Source organism: Falco biarmicus, chromosome Z (assembly GCF_023638135.1).
Source record: "Falco biarmicus isolate bFalBia1 chromosome Z, bFalBia1.pri, whole genome shotgun sequence".
NCBI classification, from domain to species: Eukaryota; Metazoa; Chordata; class Aves; order Falconiformes; family Falconidae; genus Falco; species Falco biarmicus.
Genome location: NC_079311.1, coordinates 50894736 through 50910865, shown reverse-complemented (window position 1 = coordinate 50910865; position 16130 = coordinate 50894736). Strand labels below are relative to the sequence as shown.

General features: G+C 36.9%; 1 protein-coding gene across 1 annotated transcript in view; it reads left to right on the top strand.

Moving 5' to 3' along the window:
- The window catches only part of CCDC171 (coiled-coil domain containing 171), a 149041-nt gene that overhangs the window by 17081 nt on the left and 115830 nt on the right, over window positions 1-16130 (top strand). Inside the window, 2 exon segments of the mRNA XM_056324797.1 lie at window positions 10988-11080; window positions 12389-12549. Coding sequence (XP_056180772.1) covers window positions 10988-11080; window positions 12389-12549 — 254 coding nt within the window.

The following is a 16130-nucleotide window of genomic DNA, read 5'->3' as shown; positions in this document are numbered from 1 at the left end:
TCTACTGGAGCTGAGAGAGTCACCAGATGGTGTGCTAGGTACAGAGAATAGCATACTGGAAGATCACAGTGGTGTTAACGGCAACCTTTTTCTATCTAGACTTAAACGCTACAGATAGTTTTAGTTTGCCTGTCTGTTGAGTGACCCCTGTTGCTGAGAAGTCTGGAATTAAGACTAATAACTTGTAAATGTATTCCTTTCACTAAACTGCTATTTCTGTCTTTGTTTGTCCACTGGTAGGCTCTGTAGGAACTATGTTATCTGTATGTACAGTCTGGACTAAGACTTCCTTGGCAGAACATTTGTCAGTGCAGAAAGGCACAGGGTCCAGATGATTCTTTATCCTGATTTAAGTTTTTTACCAGAGGCATCTTTAAGTATTTTCTGCAACAAATTTTAAAGAAATGGCACTTGCAGGATGTTGGGAGCCCTTAAAGAAATAAGTGAGATACAGTTTTCAGCTGTGTTAGTTCTGTTATCCCTTAAAGGCAAAAAAAGTATTTAAAGCATTGTTTGCTATGTGGGTAGAGCCCTCCATTAAAGGTGAAGTACAAAAGAAAATTCCTACAGGGAAGATCAAAGCTCATCAGCTAAAACCACTGACTTATTGACCAACAAGGTAGACTTCTGTGCCTTCGGAGAGATCTACAGGAAATCTATTGTGATGTATTTTGCGCTGCACATGTTGGCCTAGGCAGAACTACCTTTAGCTGGAAAATGCTGTTTTACTGTGAAGTTCCAATACTCCTGTTAAAAAAAAAAAAAGATTTTTGCTTCCAAGGACATGAACAAGGGCTTTTTTGTGGCTTCATGGCTTTTAATATATTAACATAGGAATCATGAGCTGAAAGCAGGAGGAGCAAGGCAGTGAATTGTTTTATCTTTCTAAGTATTTTGATTTGGTGTACTCACAATCTGTAAATTTGGAAAGGAGGCAATCAGTTCCTTGAAAATGCTATGTCCTGGAGATGGTTTTATCAGGGAATGCTATCTGTTAACCACAGTCAGCTAAGATACTGTAATTTTTATTAAATTGTGACGAAACCTCTTGTATTCAAAACTTCATACAAATAAGCACAAGTCCCTATGAATTAAAAAAAAAAAAGTCCAAGTTAGACTGTAGTGCATACGCTTTGGTCCATTTCCATCTCATTCTACTATCCTAAAGGTAAATTGCATGTGTGTAAGTGTCTGAAAGGGCCTACAGAAATAACTTACCCATTCGATACTTTAAATCAGAGGTGTGAACTAATGGGGAACTCTGAAAATACCTTTATTCTTTAAGAAGCGAAAGCATTAGATCCTTTTAAGTTTTCAGTATGGGTTACTCTAGATTTCATATTGGATAGTGGACTCAAACTCCAGAAAAGTCTGTGACAACAGCATCACCTGCATCTTACAAGGTACCAGTACTCTGCATTGCTGTTTGTAGTGCAAAATTTGTTCTCCCTTTTCTGTGGTCATGAAAGGCTGCAAGCATTCTGAAGTTCAAAATTCAGGTTAATAAAATCTGTTTTAAGTTGCTCTCTCATCCATGTCCCCTCCCCACCTATTGTATACTGAGAAACACTTTCATATTAACAGAGTTTGAATCCTAACTGCAACCTTTTTTTGATTTTTTAAATGTGTCATTCCTCTTCTTCTCTTACCTTCTGGAACTCAGTCAAGCAAAGGTATTTGTCCTTCATGCGGAAACAGAGTGGAAAGACCTCAACCAAAGGGACCAAATCTGCTCTGTAGCTCAGTTACTGGAATTTTGTGCTTGGAGGCTGAGAGGGAAGGAAATGGGGGACTGTTCAAGACAGACTTTTTGCATAAAGGAGGGGGGAGATAATCACAATCTTCCCTTCTAATTGCGTTTGAAGGAAAGGACTATGCCCTTTATAAAAGGGCATGTTGCATTCCCAAGTAAGAAGTGCCTCTGTGAAGCCTGGAGATTGTGGGATTTAAACACATTGATGTCAGTAGAATTTCCTCCTCTCTGCCTTAACTGCTCACTAGCATGCTAGCTTCTGTGGATCACGTTCTTAGTTGCCAAATTCTTCCCATACGTTCTGGAAGAGGCCTTAAAGAAGGGCACTAAAGCCTGAGCAGTAGGTTTCACTGTGTGCTAACATGCCAAGGTCTCCTTGTGTTTCTGCCCATTTGGTATTACTCTCACATAGTTCTGTGGTGTTCTAGCTGTCCGTTTAAAACTCCTTAACGTATAGGCATAAGTATTACCCATGTTAGAGGTACGGATAAATTTCTGATGACTAGTCCTGTACTTCCAGCTGTGGTTAAATACAGTTTGTATTTTTGCCTGTGATGTCAGTATTTGAGATGGATTTCCATTCAGGTACAGAAGCCTTAAAGCAATACACCCCAGAAAGTATAGTCTAAATTTTTTCATGAAGTAGCCTGTATTTGTTCATGGAATTTGTAGCTTCAAGATTGAAAGTTGTTTTTTGTGGGAGGATGGACATAGGAGACATACCTTATTTCAGTTTCCACGTGGAGTACCTTGTGTTAATGGGCATTTGGTTAGAAAATTAGTACTTAAATTCTTGATGGGAGTGAACTTAAGGGTGATTTCTGTGAAGCGTGGTGTAATTCTAAGTAAAAGGCAATCTTATAATCTTTATATTATACATTAGGTATGTGTCCTGTTTTCGGCAGGGATAGTTATTCCTCTTGGTGGCTAGTTCAGTGCTGTGTTTTGGGTTTGGTGTGGGAACAGTGTAATCAGGGACGTTTTGATTTCTCAGGCCTTGCCGGTGGGAGGGCTGGAGGGGTGTAAGAAATTGTGAGGGAACACAGCCAGGGCAGCTGACCTGAACTGGTCAAAGGGGTATTCTATACCATGGGATGTCATGCTCAGTATATAAACTAGGGGGTAGGTGGGGCTGGCCGGGCATTCATTAGCAGGTGGTGAGTGGTTTTGTTGTGCATCACTTGTTTTCTTTCCTCCCTTCTGTTTGGATTTCATTTTTCTCCCCTTCTCTCTTCTTTTCAATATAACTGTTACTGCTATCATTACTGCTGTTCTTTTGTTTTTATTTTATTTCAGTTATGAATTTTTTCTTATCTCAACCCTCGAGTTTTACATTCCTTCCTGATTCTCCTCCCCACCTCTCCGGGGAGGAGGGTGCGAGTGTGCATCTGCATGGTACTTAATTGCTGGCTGAGGTTAAACTGTCACAATATGCAGTAAGGATGAACTTTTTTTGGAGTTCACAAGGCTGTTCCTGTACTACCCTCTGCTGGACATAAGGGAGAAATCCATGGGAAAATAATTGCTTAAGTAATGAAAGGAGGTGTTAAATTGAGAATCTTTTTGTACAATGGCACTTATATTTATGAAAACATTATCTGATAGACTATATTATAAAGAAAGCAAGGTGAAGAAAGTCTGCCTCCTCTTCTTTTTTAATATTCGCATGGTTTTATGCTTCAATCATTATTCTGAACATGGTCTAAAAGAGGACATTTCTAGTTTTTGGAATTAAAACTGAAGAGAAAGAATAATAGCAAGTTCCTGTGGACTCTTCACTTGAAAGACAGCTGAACCTGCTAGCTTTTCAGTTTGCAGTGATACCAGTGTGGTATATTACTGCGTGGACATGGAGTCCTTCTGAAGTGGAACACTTACTATACCAGAAAAATTTAAATTGGGAACCTTATTATTATTATTATTATTATTATGTATCTTTAGCCTTCAATTCAGTAGTCAAAAAAATTCCTGATGTGTATATATTGAACTCAACAAGATGCTACTATTTCTGATAATCAGTTTCCTGGAACCAGTGTATTTTATTTTAGCCTTTAGCTTCACTGCTCTGGAAGGATGATTTCTTGGGAAATATAAAGCAATTTTTATATAAAATAGTGTTTCTTCTGATGTGTCTAGCTGCCAAAAAGCTGCATGGGAAAACTGTTTGACAAACAGTGAAAGAAATGCTAATGTGGATTTTACCACAAGAAACGGAATTGTTGGTTCATAAATTTTAAACTCTCTCTTAATAGTGATTTTGTATTTTCTTTTTATGCATTTGAGGCTGCCAACTCTTAGTAAGCTGGAGCTCAAGGTCTTTTGAATTTTTTAAGCCTTTTTCATGGGGCCTGAAAAACATCCCATAACTTGGTCCATTTTATTTCTGAGACTTGAGTAAGTTGCCATATTTCTGAGACTTTGAGTTACCATTTAAAGACCATTCACTTAGCTTTCACTTTGCCCTTCCTGCTTCCCCACCCATAAGCATATTGACCTTTTCATGTCCTGCTAAATGTGTTATCTTCTACTGTTTGGTGATGCTGCTATGATGGAGAGATGGCGGCAAAGACTTGAGGGATGGTCCGTTTCTGTATTTGCAGAAGGTGCATGTGCATACTTTAAGGCTGTGGGTGTGTTACATTTCTTACTGTATTCGAGTCGATCAAACACAAAATTTAGGTCCCAGCTAAAAATAAAACCAAACTCCTAAACCTGCAGAACTGCTTTTCCCCCCCCTGCTTGTTATTAATTTTACCATAAATTGTAGCATAAGCTAAGTTACAGTTCTCATAAGAAAGACTTGAGAAAGCTCCAAGCAGTGCAAGAGAGGCCACATTCCTAAGCCAATTAACAGTGCTGCTGGTTAAACTACTTTTTGTCTTTTATGACTACACACTCTTGATGGCTTATCCCTACTTAATCCACTGCTTTCTAATGTCTGCACAATGCACAACTGGCATCTAGGAATTCTAGCTACTCTGACTGTCTTGTATGTCCTCTAAGTGCTGCGGTTTTTGTAGTGGTATCTCTGTGGTGGCTCCAAAGTTCAGGTTTCTCCAGTGACAAGCTTATTGATGCAATGGACTTTCTTTCTGAGAGGAAATTCCTCTTTATCAACTCCTATGCATTTTATTCAAGTCCAGTTTGAAGGCTGTTCACTCTTGCCTCACAATGAGACTGAAGTTCTTTGAATACTGTCTTATGTAGCCCTTAGCGGGAGTTAGTAACAAGTCACGTGTTAATCTTGTGTATGTGCATGTATAAAGTAACAGTGTCAGTTCATGTACTGTTAAGGGGTTTACCAGCTACTAAGCATGAGAACCAAAAGGGTCATCTTTTTCCCCCCAAGGTACTGTAGAAAGTGAAAGCAGTTCAGATGAGTTCACTAGCAGGAAGGAGCTCAGTTGCAGTTTGGAATGGACTTTATCCAAAGGCAACCAAATTATGTCAATTTAGCAGTCCTAGTTGTTTTTATTCTTTTTTTTTTTTAATGTAAAGCCAAGCATATGGCTTATCTTACAGCCCCCATGCCAGTGAAGTTGTTTATGTGGTATTGTGCAGGTCAAATATGGCTCCTCTGTCAATGACAGATGTTACTCTAGACTTCATATACAGGAAATATTTATAGTGAAGGTTGACCACACTCGGTCAGACTGAAAGAACATTTATTTAAGTGGTTAAGGATTGTTTGTAGTTAAGTAGTTAAGTAACTTTATAGTTATTGAAAGGTTGTTTATTATCCGGACAGGAGATGGCTCCACCTTACCACAATCAAGAGGCATCAACTTTTCTAACGCTAGGTGGAAGTGGTCAGCACATCTTCTAAAGATATGTTTAGACCTGGCCTCCTGATTTGACTTATGAATCATAGGGAATTGCTTTTAAGTAGGAAGAAGTAAGATCTTAATCTGAATATTGAAGCACACAGAATGAGTGGATGATGATCCAGATATGAGGTATGTCCTCTTCACTCTTGAAACTTTTAATTTAGCTGAGCATTTCACATAGAGGTTGGACCTCAGCCATGGGGAAGTATAAGTATCTTGACAACTTGTTAGTAAAATAAAACTGAAAAATTGTTCATATTGTGGGCTAAATAGAAGCAGAGAAGAAAAAAAAATACTTGTATTACTGTATCTAAACTTAGTAACTGTTGTAAATGTACTTCTATCTTTTCTCCTGTTGTTTTCTGTGTTGCTTCTCTGGTAAAGGGTATCTTGATGTAAATTCAAATGTCAAATGATTACATTTTCATGGCTGTGGCATTGCACAAATGTAGGATACTGGATTACTCTTTCAGTATTCATTCAGTATGGAGTACCCCAATATTCACAAATACTGCAGTACTTAGAGCAGGTGTGAGGGACTCGGAAAAGTGGAAGCCACAAAGGCCAGTTTGGAAAATGGTACTGCAAACTGTTAGCATGCAGAAAATGTCTCCTAGAAACCATATTAGCATTGACCTGCAACAGGACATTGGAAAAAGTGACTGAATGTTGAGAGATTAAACATACAGCATGGTCGTGCACAAGTTCTAAGGCTGGCACTGAAGTTTTCTTAGTCACTTTTATTTTCTCCTAAGTCACAATTCTGTCTGTGCCATAACGGGAACAGATCCCAGATACCTTTGTTCCTTAGATTAAGGCTGAAATTGACTCAGTTGAATATCTAAGGAAACTTTGGAGATGCCATGAGTTTGTGTGTGATACCTTACTTAGGATGTCTGCCTTCATCTGTCCTATTTAGGTGCACGTGGAAATAAGGAGTGACTGAATCTCCTTGAATTGTTTTCAGTATTGTATAAGGAAACACTTTGTAACCAATGCAGAACCCACTTTTTGGATCTGTCCTTCAAATAGATCTCTGTGACTTGGTCCTGACAAGAAGCTTTCCAAGCTAAATCAGAAAGGATTCCTATTGGGCACCCAGTTGAAAGACTGTGGTCTAGATGCCTGTGACCTGCAGCCTTTCTCTGTGACCTGTTGTCCTGGTTTCGCACAGCTACCTCTTTCTAGGTAGATGTTGTGATGTGTTTGGACACATAGTTCACTAAGGGTACTGTTTCTCACCTTTTGTCTGATGCAAAGAGGTTTGCATGGCTAACATGCTTCTGGTAACAGTTTCTTTCTGTTTGTCAGATGGGAACACAAAACTCCTTTGCTCATCTCATTCCTCTTTTTGGAATTGTTAGTATGGTGTTACAGGCTAGGCTCATGGCTGACATTTCTTTTCCTTACGAAGTACGTAATGGATCATCCTCACTGGTAGAGCATGCAGCTTCTCATGGCAAGGGGAAGTGCATGTAAGTATCAGCAGAGCTTGTTTGAACCTTTACTAGCAAAATAGACAAGATTTTCTATATAGTCTTTTTTTGCAGCTGTGTTCTTCCCAAACAAATCTTCAGGCTCAGCTTGGAGTTCAGGTGCAACTTCTATGGCTGATGTGCACTTAGATAAATAGCAATTACAAGATTCGTTTCCTTAGAGCACTCTAAGCAAATCTGAATTTCTTTATATTTAATAGCTCTGTATTGCTTAGCAAAGCTTATGTGCTAATGGCTGGCTAGATATCTCTCATGAAGTTTTTGTTTTCCCACTAATTTCCCACTTACTTGCTGGCTTCTGACTGTTTAAATTTGCTAGATGTATGGTGAACCATAAACTTCAGCAATCAAATCATAGAACCCAGCAAAAAGAGTATTCATTGTCTCACCAGACACAGACAGCATCTACATGACTTCGTCAATTTACATATGTAATTTTTCTGCAAGCTCTTTTAAGGATCTAAATCTCTTCTGTGTAAGACAGCTGCTTATACTGATATGCTAAGATAAAGATTTACCTGAGTAATACTCTGAGGCTTTTGAAGAGAACATAATTCACTCTTCATCTTTGGCTTCTAGCGATACAAGAAATTGGTGGCAGTTCCTGTCAGATCCCTGACAGTGACTTGCCTTGAATGAAAATGTATTTTCTTTCTCTCCCTAGATCTTTATTTTCTGAAGGTCCAGTGAACTAGAGTAAAAAAGGTTTTAAAAATCAAAATTGGAACAAACTACTGGTACATAGCAAAGCTTTAAAGAATCAAACTGTAGAAGATGATGAGCTTTAAAAGCAAGAATAAGGTGTTGAGACTCCTAACATTGTGAAGAAACCCCAGTTTTGAACAAGTGAATTTTCTCCTGCCTTTATATAGCGATGTGATCTGTAAGATGATACTTACCTGCCAAATAAATATTTTGCTTTCTAATTTAAAATTTAATTACCCTATGTGCACTATCTCAAATCTCTGAATACTTTCCATTGGGATACCTGTCAGGTACATCTAGCTCTTGGTTGGTCAGTGCCTAGGGTTCGTACCTCTTTTACAGTAGGCCAGGCTTACTGTCCTGCTTGTAATTAGGAGCCTGTTTCTCACATTCCAGAGACAACCAGAAACGTATGTAGCTGAAACACTAGTTTTGCCAGTGTTTCTCTTTTTACGGGCATGCTAATTGATTCTTCAGTGACTTGTGACAACTCAAAACAAATGAACCATCTACAAGTATGTCTGTTTCTAAAGTGAAGCGCTTTTATTTCAGGACAGCAAAGGAATGATATGTTGGCACCTCTTAAGGTGTGCTTGCTTCTGCATCTCTTCCCTCATTGTCCCAGGATTTTCTTAGGACTGAAGTTTCTATATTTCTGGGAGTTTGTCTCCTTTGTATAATGTGTCTTCTCCTTGCAGTTAGTGTCTGTCATGTTGGCTTGAGGAGGTAGACTGCTTTTAAAGTACCATGAACTGATACCTGTATGCTCTGTTTGGAAGAATGTGATTGCTCCAATTTTTAATTCCTGCAGATGCTTTCACTTAAGCTGTTACTTATTCTTCCTGGTGTTATTGTTCTTCTTGGGACTGATGAAATCAGTTCTGGGGGGGCTTCATTTGAGAGAGTGTGTTAGTCATTTTGATAGTGTCTTGCATCTCTGGTTTCAGCTGGAGAGGGGCTGACATGAAGGCATAGTTCTACTTTGGACTGGTGCTTAGGAAATAAAGTAAGAGTTAATTCAAATGCAGTACAGAGCTAGTGAATTAGTAAGTTATACCTAAAAACTTCACTTGCAGAATCACTTTTTTCTTTTTCCATTTCAGCGTTCACTATGAGAATAGGCACTTGAACAAAACAGAAAAGCATTTTTGCTCTTGAGGGTATGCAGTGAAATATTCTCAGTGAAATCTCTGTTCACTCTATTTTAAAAAAATTAATTTTCCAATTGTTTTTTAAAAATGATATTTTCAGAATGTTGTGATAGGTACCTTCCTCACTGTTTCCTTTATTCTTCTCTTCAAACTTTTATTATTTTCAGGCAGACTTTTAAAATATTAATAAAAAAGAAATTAAATCCACGTCACTCATATTTATTGTTCACTGACTGCTTTTACTAGGCTGGCAGTGTTGTTGTGTAAAACCATCCTGTTGACAGATGTCGACCTGTTGGAGGATGCTAAGGAGTCCTTCCAAATTGAAGCAGGAGGTAGTTCGCCAGTTCTTCATTAAGGGCAAAGAGGAGTAGGATCTGATGTTTGCAAGGAGTAGTACTGCGAAGAGTCTAAATCAAGCTATTTTTCAAAAGAATCTTAGCAATATGGAAGGACAATGTTTGTGCAGGATTTGTGATTTTTTTTTTTTTTTTTTTTATCAAGTGTGTTAAACAGGTAGAATCCTGGGAAGAGGCAAAGTTTAAGCCTTTTGACAGCCCTTACTGTGGAGGAGCTTTTGTAAGCTCTATGCAGTTGCTGCATTTTTCTTTAGCAGGCCTTCCATGGATGTCAGTTTCAAAAGTCTTTCCTTTTGTGTGCGTGGGTGGTTATACAAAGTTTAAATTTATGCCAAGAGCTTTTATTTTAACAAGTTAATGTTTCTCTCTTTTCTTTTAAATGTTCAGAATCAAAATGCAGTCTTGCATACTTGCTACTTTGTTTTACTTTTACAAAATCTGTAACTTTCATTGTATTTATATAACCTTCTTATGTTAAGTGACTTTTTAATATTAATTCCTTTTTCTTGATCTGCCTGATTTAACTTGAAGCCAAGAGACATTTTGGGATGATTTTTAGTTTTCAATCCAATTATGAAAGTGAAAAGAGAAGATTTTATTGATAGAAAACAGTGTAGCTAAAATTGCATGTGCATTTCCATTATAGCAGATCTTTAGTTACTGCTTTTGGTAAAAGTATTTTTCCAGATGAAATTCTATGTCTAGGCCTTTGTCTGGGCATACTGATCTGGTGATTGCTTTTGTGTTTATTGTAACTTGAATTTTTTTCAGCTTGGATCACTTAAAAGTTTGAAAAAAATATAAACTACTTGAACTTTTTATAGGCAATCCAAATTTCCAAGTAGATTCTTAGCATAGTCATTTGCATTTTTGTGCTTTTCTAAATCTTATAAGAATGGATAAGAAAGATGTAGCAGCTTAATTTGGAGAATCCCATTTTGCTTAAACTATGCATGCATGTACAGGTGTTCTGTGTAATGAGATATAGTAACAGATTAAAGTACTCGGGTATTTGATAAATGAGATCATGAGCATCCTGATAATTGCTAGACAAAATCATAACAGAAGAGTTACAGGTCAAGGAACATAGCAGTAAAAAAATACTAGGTTAATGCTTTGAAATGTTAGAGAGTTTACAGGTTTTTGTTGTAAGGAAACTGACTAGTCTAGGGCTGCAAAGCAATCTGTTCTGGGCACCTTGCCTGGAAATTCGGTGCCAAAGCCAACATATTTTTGAGGAATTTTGTATCTTCTCTGTGCTTCATCTGCCTTGTTGCTGAAATTGTAGATACTCTATTGATACCTCGTATTTTGGAACATACAGGGTGTGGTTATTTTGTTTCAGGTGACAACCTTGGTGTAAAAGCAAATAATCAGGGAGTAAGTAGAATGTTTAACTTGGCCTTTCTGCTTTCTGACTTCAGCTGCAGTTTTCGTGATTATAAAAAAATGTATCAACAACATAATGCTACAGAAATGTCTTTAAATAAATAAAAAATAATAATTTAATATTCTAGATATGTAGAATTTGTTTTTATATGTATTTCTTGGTATGAGTTCTCACAGTTCCAAAGTACAAGTAGTTCAGATATATCAGGTTGTTGTATGGCGTCGTGATATACTGAATGAATAGAGTAGTCTTTGTGTCATGTTTACCACCTCTGTGGACTTAAATTTCTTCAAAATACACTTTCAGGCAGCTACAGTGAGAATAAAGAAACTGCAAGAAAACATTGAAGCAGAGAGAGCAGCACATTTGGAATCCAAATTCAATTTGGAGATCATCCAGGTAAACTTTTTGTTAAATATTTTGTAGATGTTTACAGTAAAACAGTTGATAACATTGTAAAGATACAATCTTCCAAAAATGTTAAGACTGCTTATTTACTTTAGTGAAAACTGAATAGTCTTTTCTGCAACAAGTGTCAAAATTGTAATAGCTAATACGTAAGGAGAGAATAGAAAAATACCTGCTTTTCAGGGAACGCTAAAGTTATTATAATAGATAATGAAATGTCACATTTGTAAGTTTGAGAATTCCCACTAGCAGTTAAATAGTGAGGGGAAAGGAAATGTTTCACAGTAGTTGAACGCTATACTACTGTTTATATGTCTTGCCCTGTATCTTTTGAATGGGCGTTTAGAGGTATTTGGCGATGCAGTGCATACATCCAGCTTCTCTAGGAGTGAGTTCAATGCATCCTGAAACTGCAGTTCCAAGTATAATTATTCAGAGTACCTTTTAGCTTCAATCAAATTTATGGTATCTGCAGTTACCAGTAAAGATTGATTATATGAAAAAACGTAGCGTACAGACTTGAATAGTAAGTCTTTGTATCGCTAAACTCTCTCATGGAGTTTGACCCAGCATGCCAGTAATGGGTTTATTTTAAAAGGCAAGAGAGAAAAAGCTAAATGATGGTTGCTCTGGTAATTTCATACTAACTAACAAGCCTTTCAGACTGGACTTTTGAAACACTAAGTGGGAAAAAAAAAGGGAAGTTTGTTACCTGTTTTCTTCTTTTCTGAGTAACAAAAATAAATGCTGCTCTTCTTCAGTTAGTTATTTTCTTATTCTCATGATTTTCTCTATTTATAGGCACTTAAATTTTTTAAAGTGACGATTAGCAGTAGAAAGCAAAGATTTAGTTTTCTTATTTTCCTCTCTCTACAACATACAAAGGCGCTGGGAGGGTAACATTCCTTAAAATGAATGGCTAGTGAAGTTTTCTTCCTCGTTGATATACATGAAGAAGCTTCAAGTGTGCTTTGTGCTGAGTGGGAGTTAATCCCACACTTTCATGAGTCTACTTGAAAATTATAATTCCCGTGAAAAACTTCAGTAGTAACTGAAAAAGGAAAAATCAGTCTACCACCAAAAGAAATAAAAGGTGCTTTTGGTCGGTGTACCTGTTTGTCTCCATTTTGAACTGTATGCATTCATACAATTTTACATGTGTTCAATGCTTTCTATGTTTATACTTCCACACAGAATTAATGGAATAGTTACCTGTAAAGGAGAACAGAATGTAAACAGCATTAAAGGTTATGATAGTTTTTCCTAACTTGCTTTAATTGCTTTCTTATCACTTGGTAGTTAAGAATTCGAGACCTTGAAGGAGCTTTGCAGGTGGAAAAAGCCAGCCACTCAGAAGCTCTTTTGGATTTAGAAATGATCAAGAAAGAGTTCAAAGAGGTAGAAAATGCATATGAGAGAGAAAAACACAATGCCCAAGAGAACTTGGAAAAACTCAATGTGTAAGTTACCTTTCAAATCAATTGTAAAATGGCAGTAGATGGTTTGAGTACCACTTGCAGTTTACATTCTCAATAGTGTTCAGTCACAAGAAAGCAACACAGTCTGGTGCAATTTACTAAACAAGCCAAGGTTCAGAACCTGGCATTCCATTTATAATGGGTCCGTATCAGTAACCATACATATGATGGGTAGGCAGAGAAAATAACCAATCTGTTATAGATTATGTGCCAAAGCAAAAGTGTTGAAAATTATAGTTATGATAGGGTTGGCCCACCAGTAGTGTTTGGGAGGAAAACATACATGTTTATGACGAAAACATAAGTTGCAGGTTTATAACACTTCTTTTCTCTGTTTACACTTACATTCTTGTGAAAACATTACTTTTCAGTTTAGTGAGCCAGATGAATCTCTAAGACTTCTGTCTAGAAGTTGTGTGTAATTTATAGTGGATAATTTCGTTTTCAGCTTTTGCATAACTGTAGGAAGTTTTTAACATGGTAATGAAAAATAGAAAAAAGGGGTTGAAGTGTGTGAGAGCAGATGAAATTACTTGGGATTCCTTTCCTGTTCAGCACAAGCTGTTGTGTCTGTGGTAACAGACAGTTTTTGGAAGAATTTGAAGGCTTTGTTATATTCCCCAGGCAGGTATAGGATGCGCAGTACTGAGTCTTCTTCCCTGGCTGAATCAAGTATATATTGGGGTGAGAAAATGTCAGGAAGAAGAATGGCGTTGGAAGATAGATAATTGAGGAATATGTGAAATAAAGGATGATAGGAGGTGAAGTTTATGGGAAGAGGAGGTTTAAGAAGACTTGAAGTGGGTGGTGCACAATGGGGCTGTGGGAAGAGACTCAAGCTAGTAGAGTGGGCTGGAAAAGGAGCTGGCATCTCTTATCTAGGATTATATGAGTCTGTACACAGAGGTATTTATGTTGACGTATTCATACAAACAATAGTTGAGAACAAAAGAAACTGGTTTTCCTAGAACTAAGGAAGTTTGTGGGCCTGAGGAAGTCTTTCTGTATGCATGTTTACAGAGGTGTTTTTAGTAATATAGTTGAAACCTGTGCTGTATTATGAACACCTTAGAGCTTTTCATTAAACTAAGGCCAAAAGAAGTCTGAATGTAAGGTTGTGCATTTAGATAAACCAGAGTTGTATTTAAAAAATTAAAGCTTTTTTCCTAAGGAAAGGAAAAATTTTTTATGTAAAAAAATTTGTGAAAATGTGTGAAATACATTGTGATAGTAATCTAATGTGATGCTTCAGGAAGACTGCAGTCTTCACAGCTGGGAAACTGAATAAGTATATTTCAAGATTCTCTATGGTCCTAAAATAACATAATTTAATTAAACTGTACTCCCATCCTGCCTGGTTATTTTTGCTTTGAGCATGAGCTCTGTGGCAGCAACATACATGTCACTAAACCAATACCAAGTTCTTTGCCTTTCTTTGAACTGGAGAAGGCCTGGACCACTGATGTAACATTTTACTTTTTGTTGTTTTACTTTAAAAAAGCTCTTTTGTGTTCAGAACAGCCTTGTTTGGAGGAATGGCTGTTGGATCAGTAGTTTTTTCCTAACAAGCTACTTCACTCCGTAGCACATCATGCAAACATACTCAGTCCTGAAAGGACTGTAAATGTATTACACTGGGAGTTATGTATCAGTAAAACAAGTGGATTCTCAGGGTTTCTAGTGTGTTTAGCATTTTAGTGCTTGAATTTGTCTGTCTTGAGTTATTTTAAACTTTGATTACACTGGTTCTCTCAGGTATGCCCATCTATTTTAGCAAATTCTCATTTTCATGTTGCTACAAGATATTTTATCTTAGATATCTGTGCCCAGTAATAGTTTTCAGTTCAAGTTCCTCTCATGAAGATTCCTTTTGTCCCCACAGAAAGTTCATAAAATATCAGTACTGCATCTACATTTTTAAGAACAGTTCTGGTTGGTTGATTTCACCATGCTAGATCCCAGTCTCCCAAAGTGGTATGCGTGTGCATTTAAATTTCCTTAACAGTTTTTCACAGCATTTAATTCTGAATTATGTTTCTCAGGTGAGCAAAGACCTTTTGTCTCAAGAAGTAGCCTTAAATGGAGTACTGCCTGCACATGGAGTGGTGCTGATCAGTTGTTATCATGTGGAGAGCCCCACTATCCCTTTAGGTGGTGAACATGAGTACTCTCTCAACAACTCTGTATTTTTTTCTAAACACTTAGAAATTGCAAATTACACTCCACTAAGTTAGTGACAGACATTTGAGTCTTTAAGGCCTGAATGATTCTATTATTAGTATGAATATGTTCTGAGAATCAAGAGATGAATTGTGAGATAAAATGTAAGCTTATTAGGAGCATTTTTAATTACACCTTAAACATCCAGACCATTAGAACTTTACAAGTTTTACCACAAGGTTAACTTCTTAAATTTTAAATTAGTAATGTTAGTTTAAAATTGTGAAAATCTGTAAGTAGTAATTTCCCAACTAAGTATTCGAGAGACTCTGGAAGATAATTTTCTATATTAGATTATTCAACCCAGCATAAGGATAATGGTTAAATATCGAATGACATTGCTGCATTCAGTAGTGTATTATTCTTTGTGAGGATCTTTTATCTAGACGCATGAAACTTTTTTTGAGAAGTGAAGTTTTTTGTGTTTAGGGTAGTTCTGGTCTGTGAAAATTACATTTTGGAAAAATGGGAAGAATTGCATTATTTTATTTGCTAAGATAGATAGGGACTGCGAGAACTTATTCTCAAAAAGAAAATTTGTTTTTCAGATACTGTATTTCTTTGTCTGGAATTGCTGTAGGAAATACCTGAATATATGTATTTGTTTTGGCAAACACCTGGAAATACAGTTCTTATAGTTATGGTACCAGTTGCATTAGCAACTTTGATACTGGTGCTTACAGAGAAGTAAGTACTTGTGTTACTAAAATGCGACAAGAACCATAAACAGCCTTCCTCTTTTCCTCTGAACTGGATAATTCTGTTCAAGACTTCTTTCCCAGGAAAGCAGATTTGCCCTATTTTGGTTTTCATTTTGTACGGAGAAGAATTTGTGCCTACTTAAAGCACCTGTTCTGTTTGTTAATTGGATATCATAATAAACTTTGCCTAACACCCAAACAGTGTCTTTCACTACATGCAGTTGTCTGTCGATACAGGCAATTACTCCTAGTAGCTTTTGCCAACTGAGTTTTCAAAAAACAGATTATTTTCTGTGATATCAGAGAATGCAAACTTTGGCATGAAAGTTAACACAGTTAAACAGATGATTTTGTTAATAGAGCTTGAAGAAACAGCTTATCCTTACAATTTTTTTAGTCCAGTCACCTAAACTTCCGGAGTTCTATGAAGATAGGTAGTGAAGGTCAAGCTTTATCTCAGATTGATGTCAAAATACCTGGTTCCCTTGAGCCATGGGGTGGCATGTACTGCCTGATCTGTTTCCCGTGCCTTTTTTATTCTTTTAAGTATACAAGTATCAGTAACACTGGTGAATATCAGTGATTGCTTTCACCAGAGCCTTTCAGAGAGAATACAAAAGCCTTTGATCTACTTACTTTTGA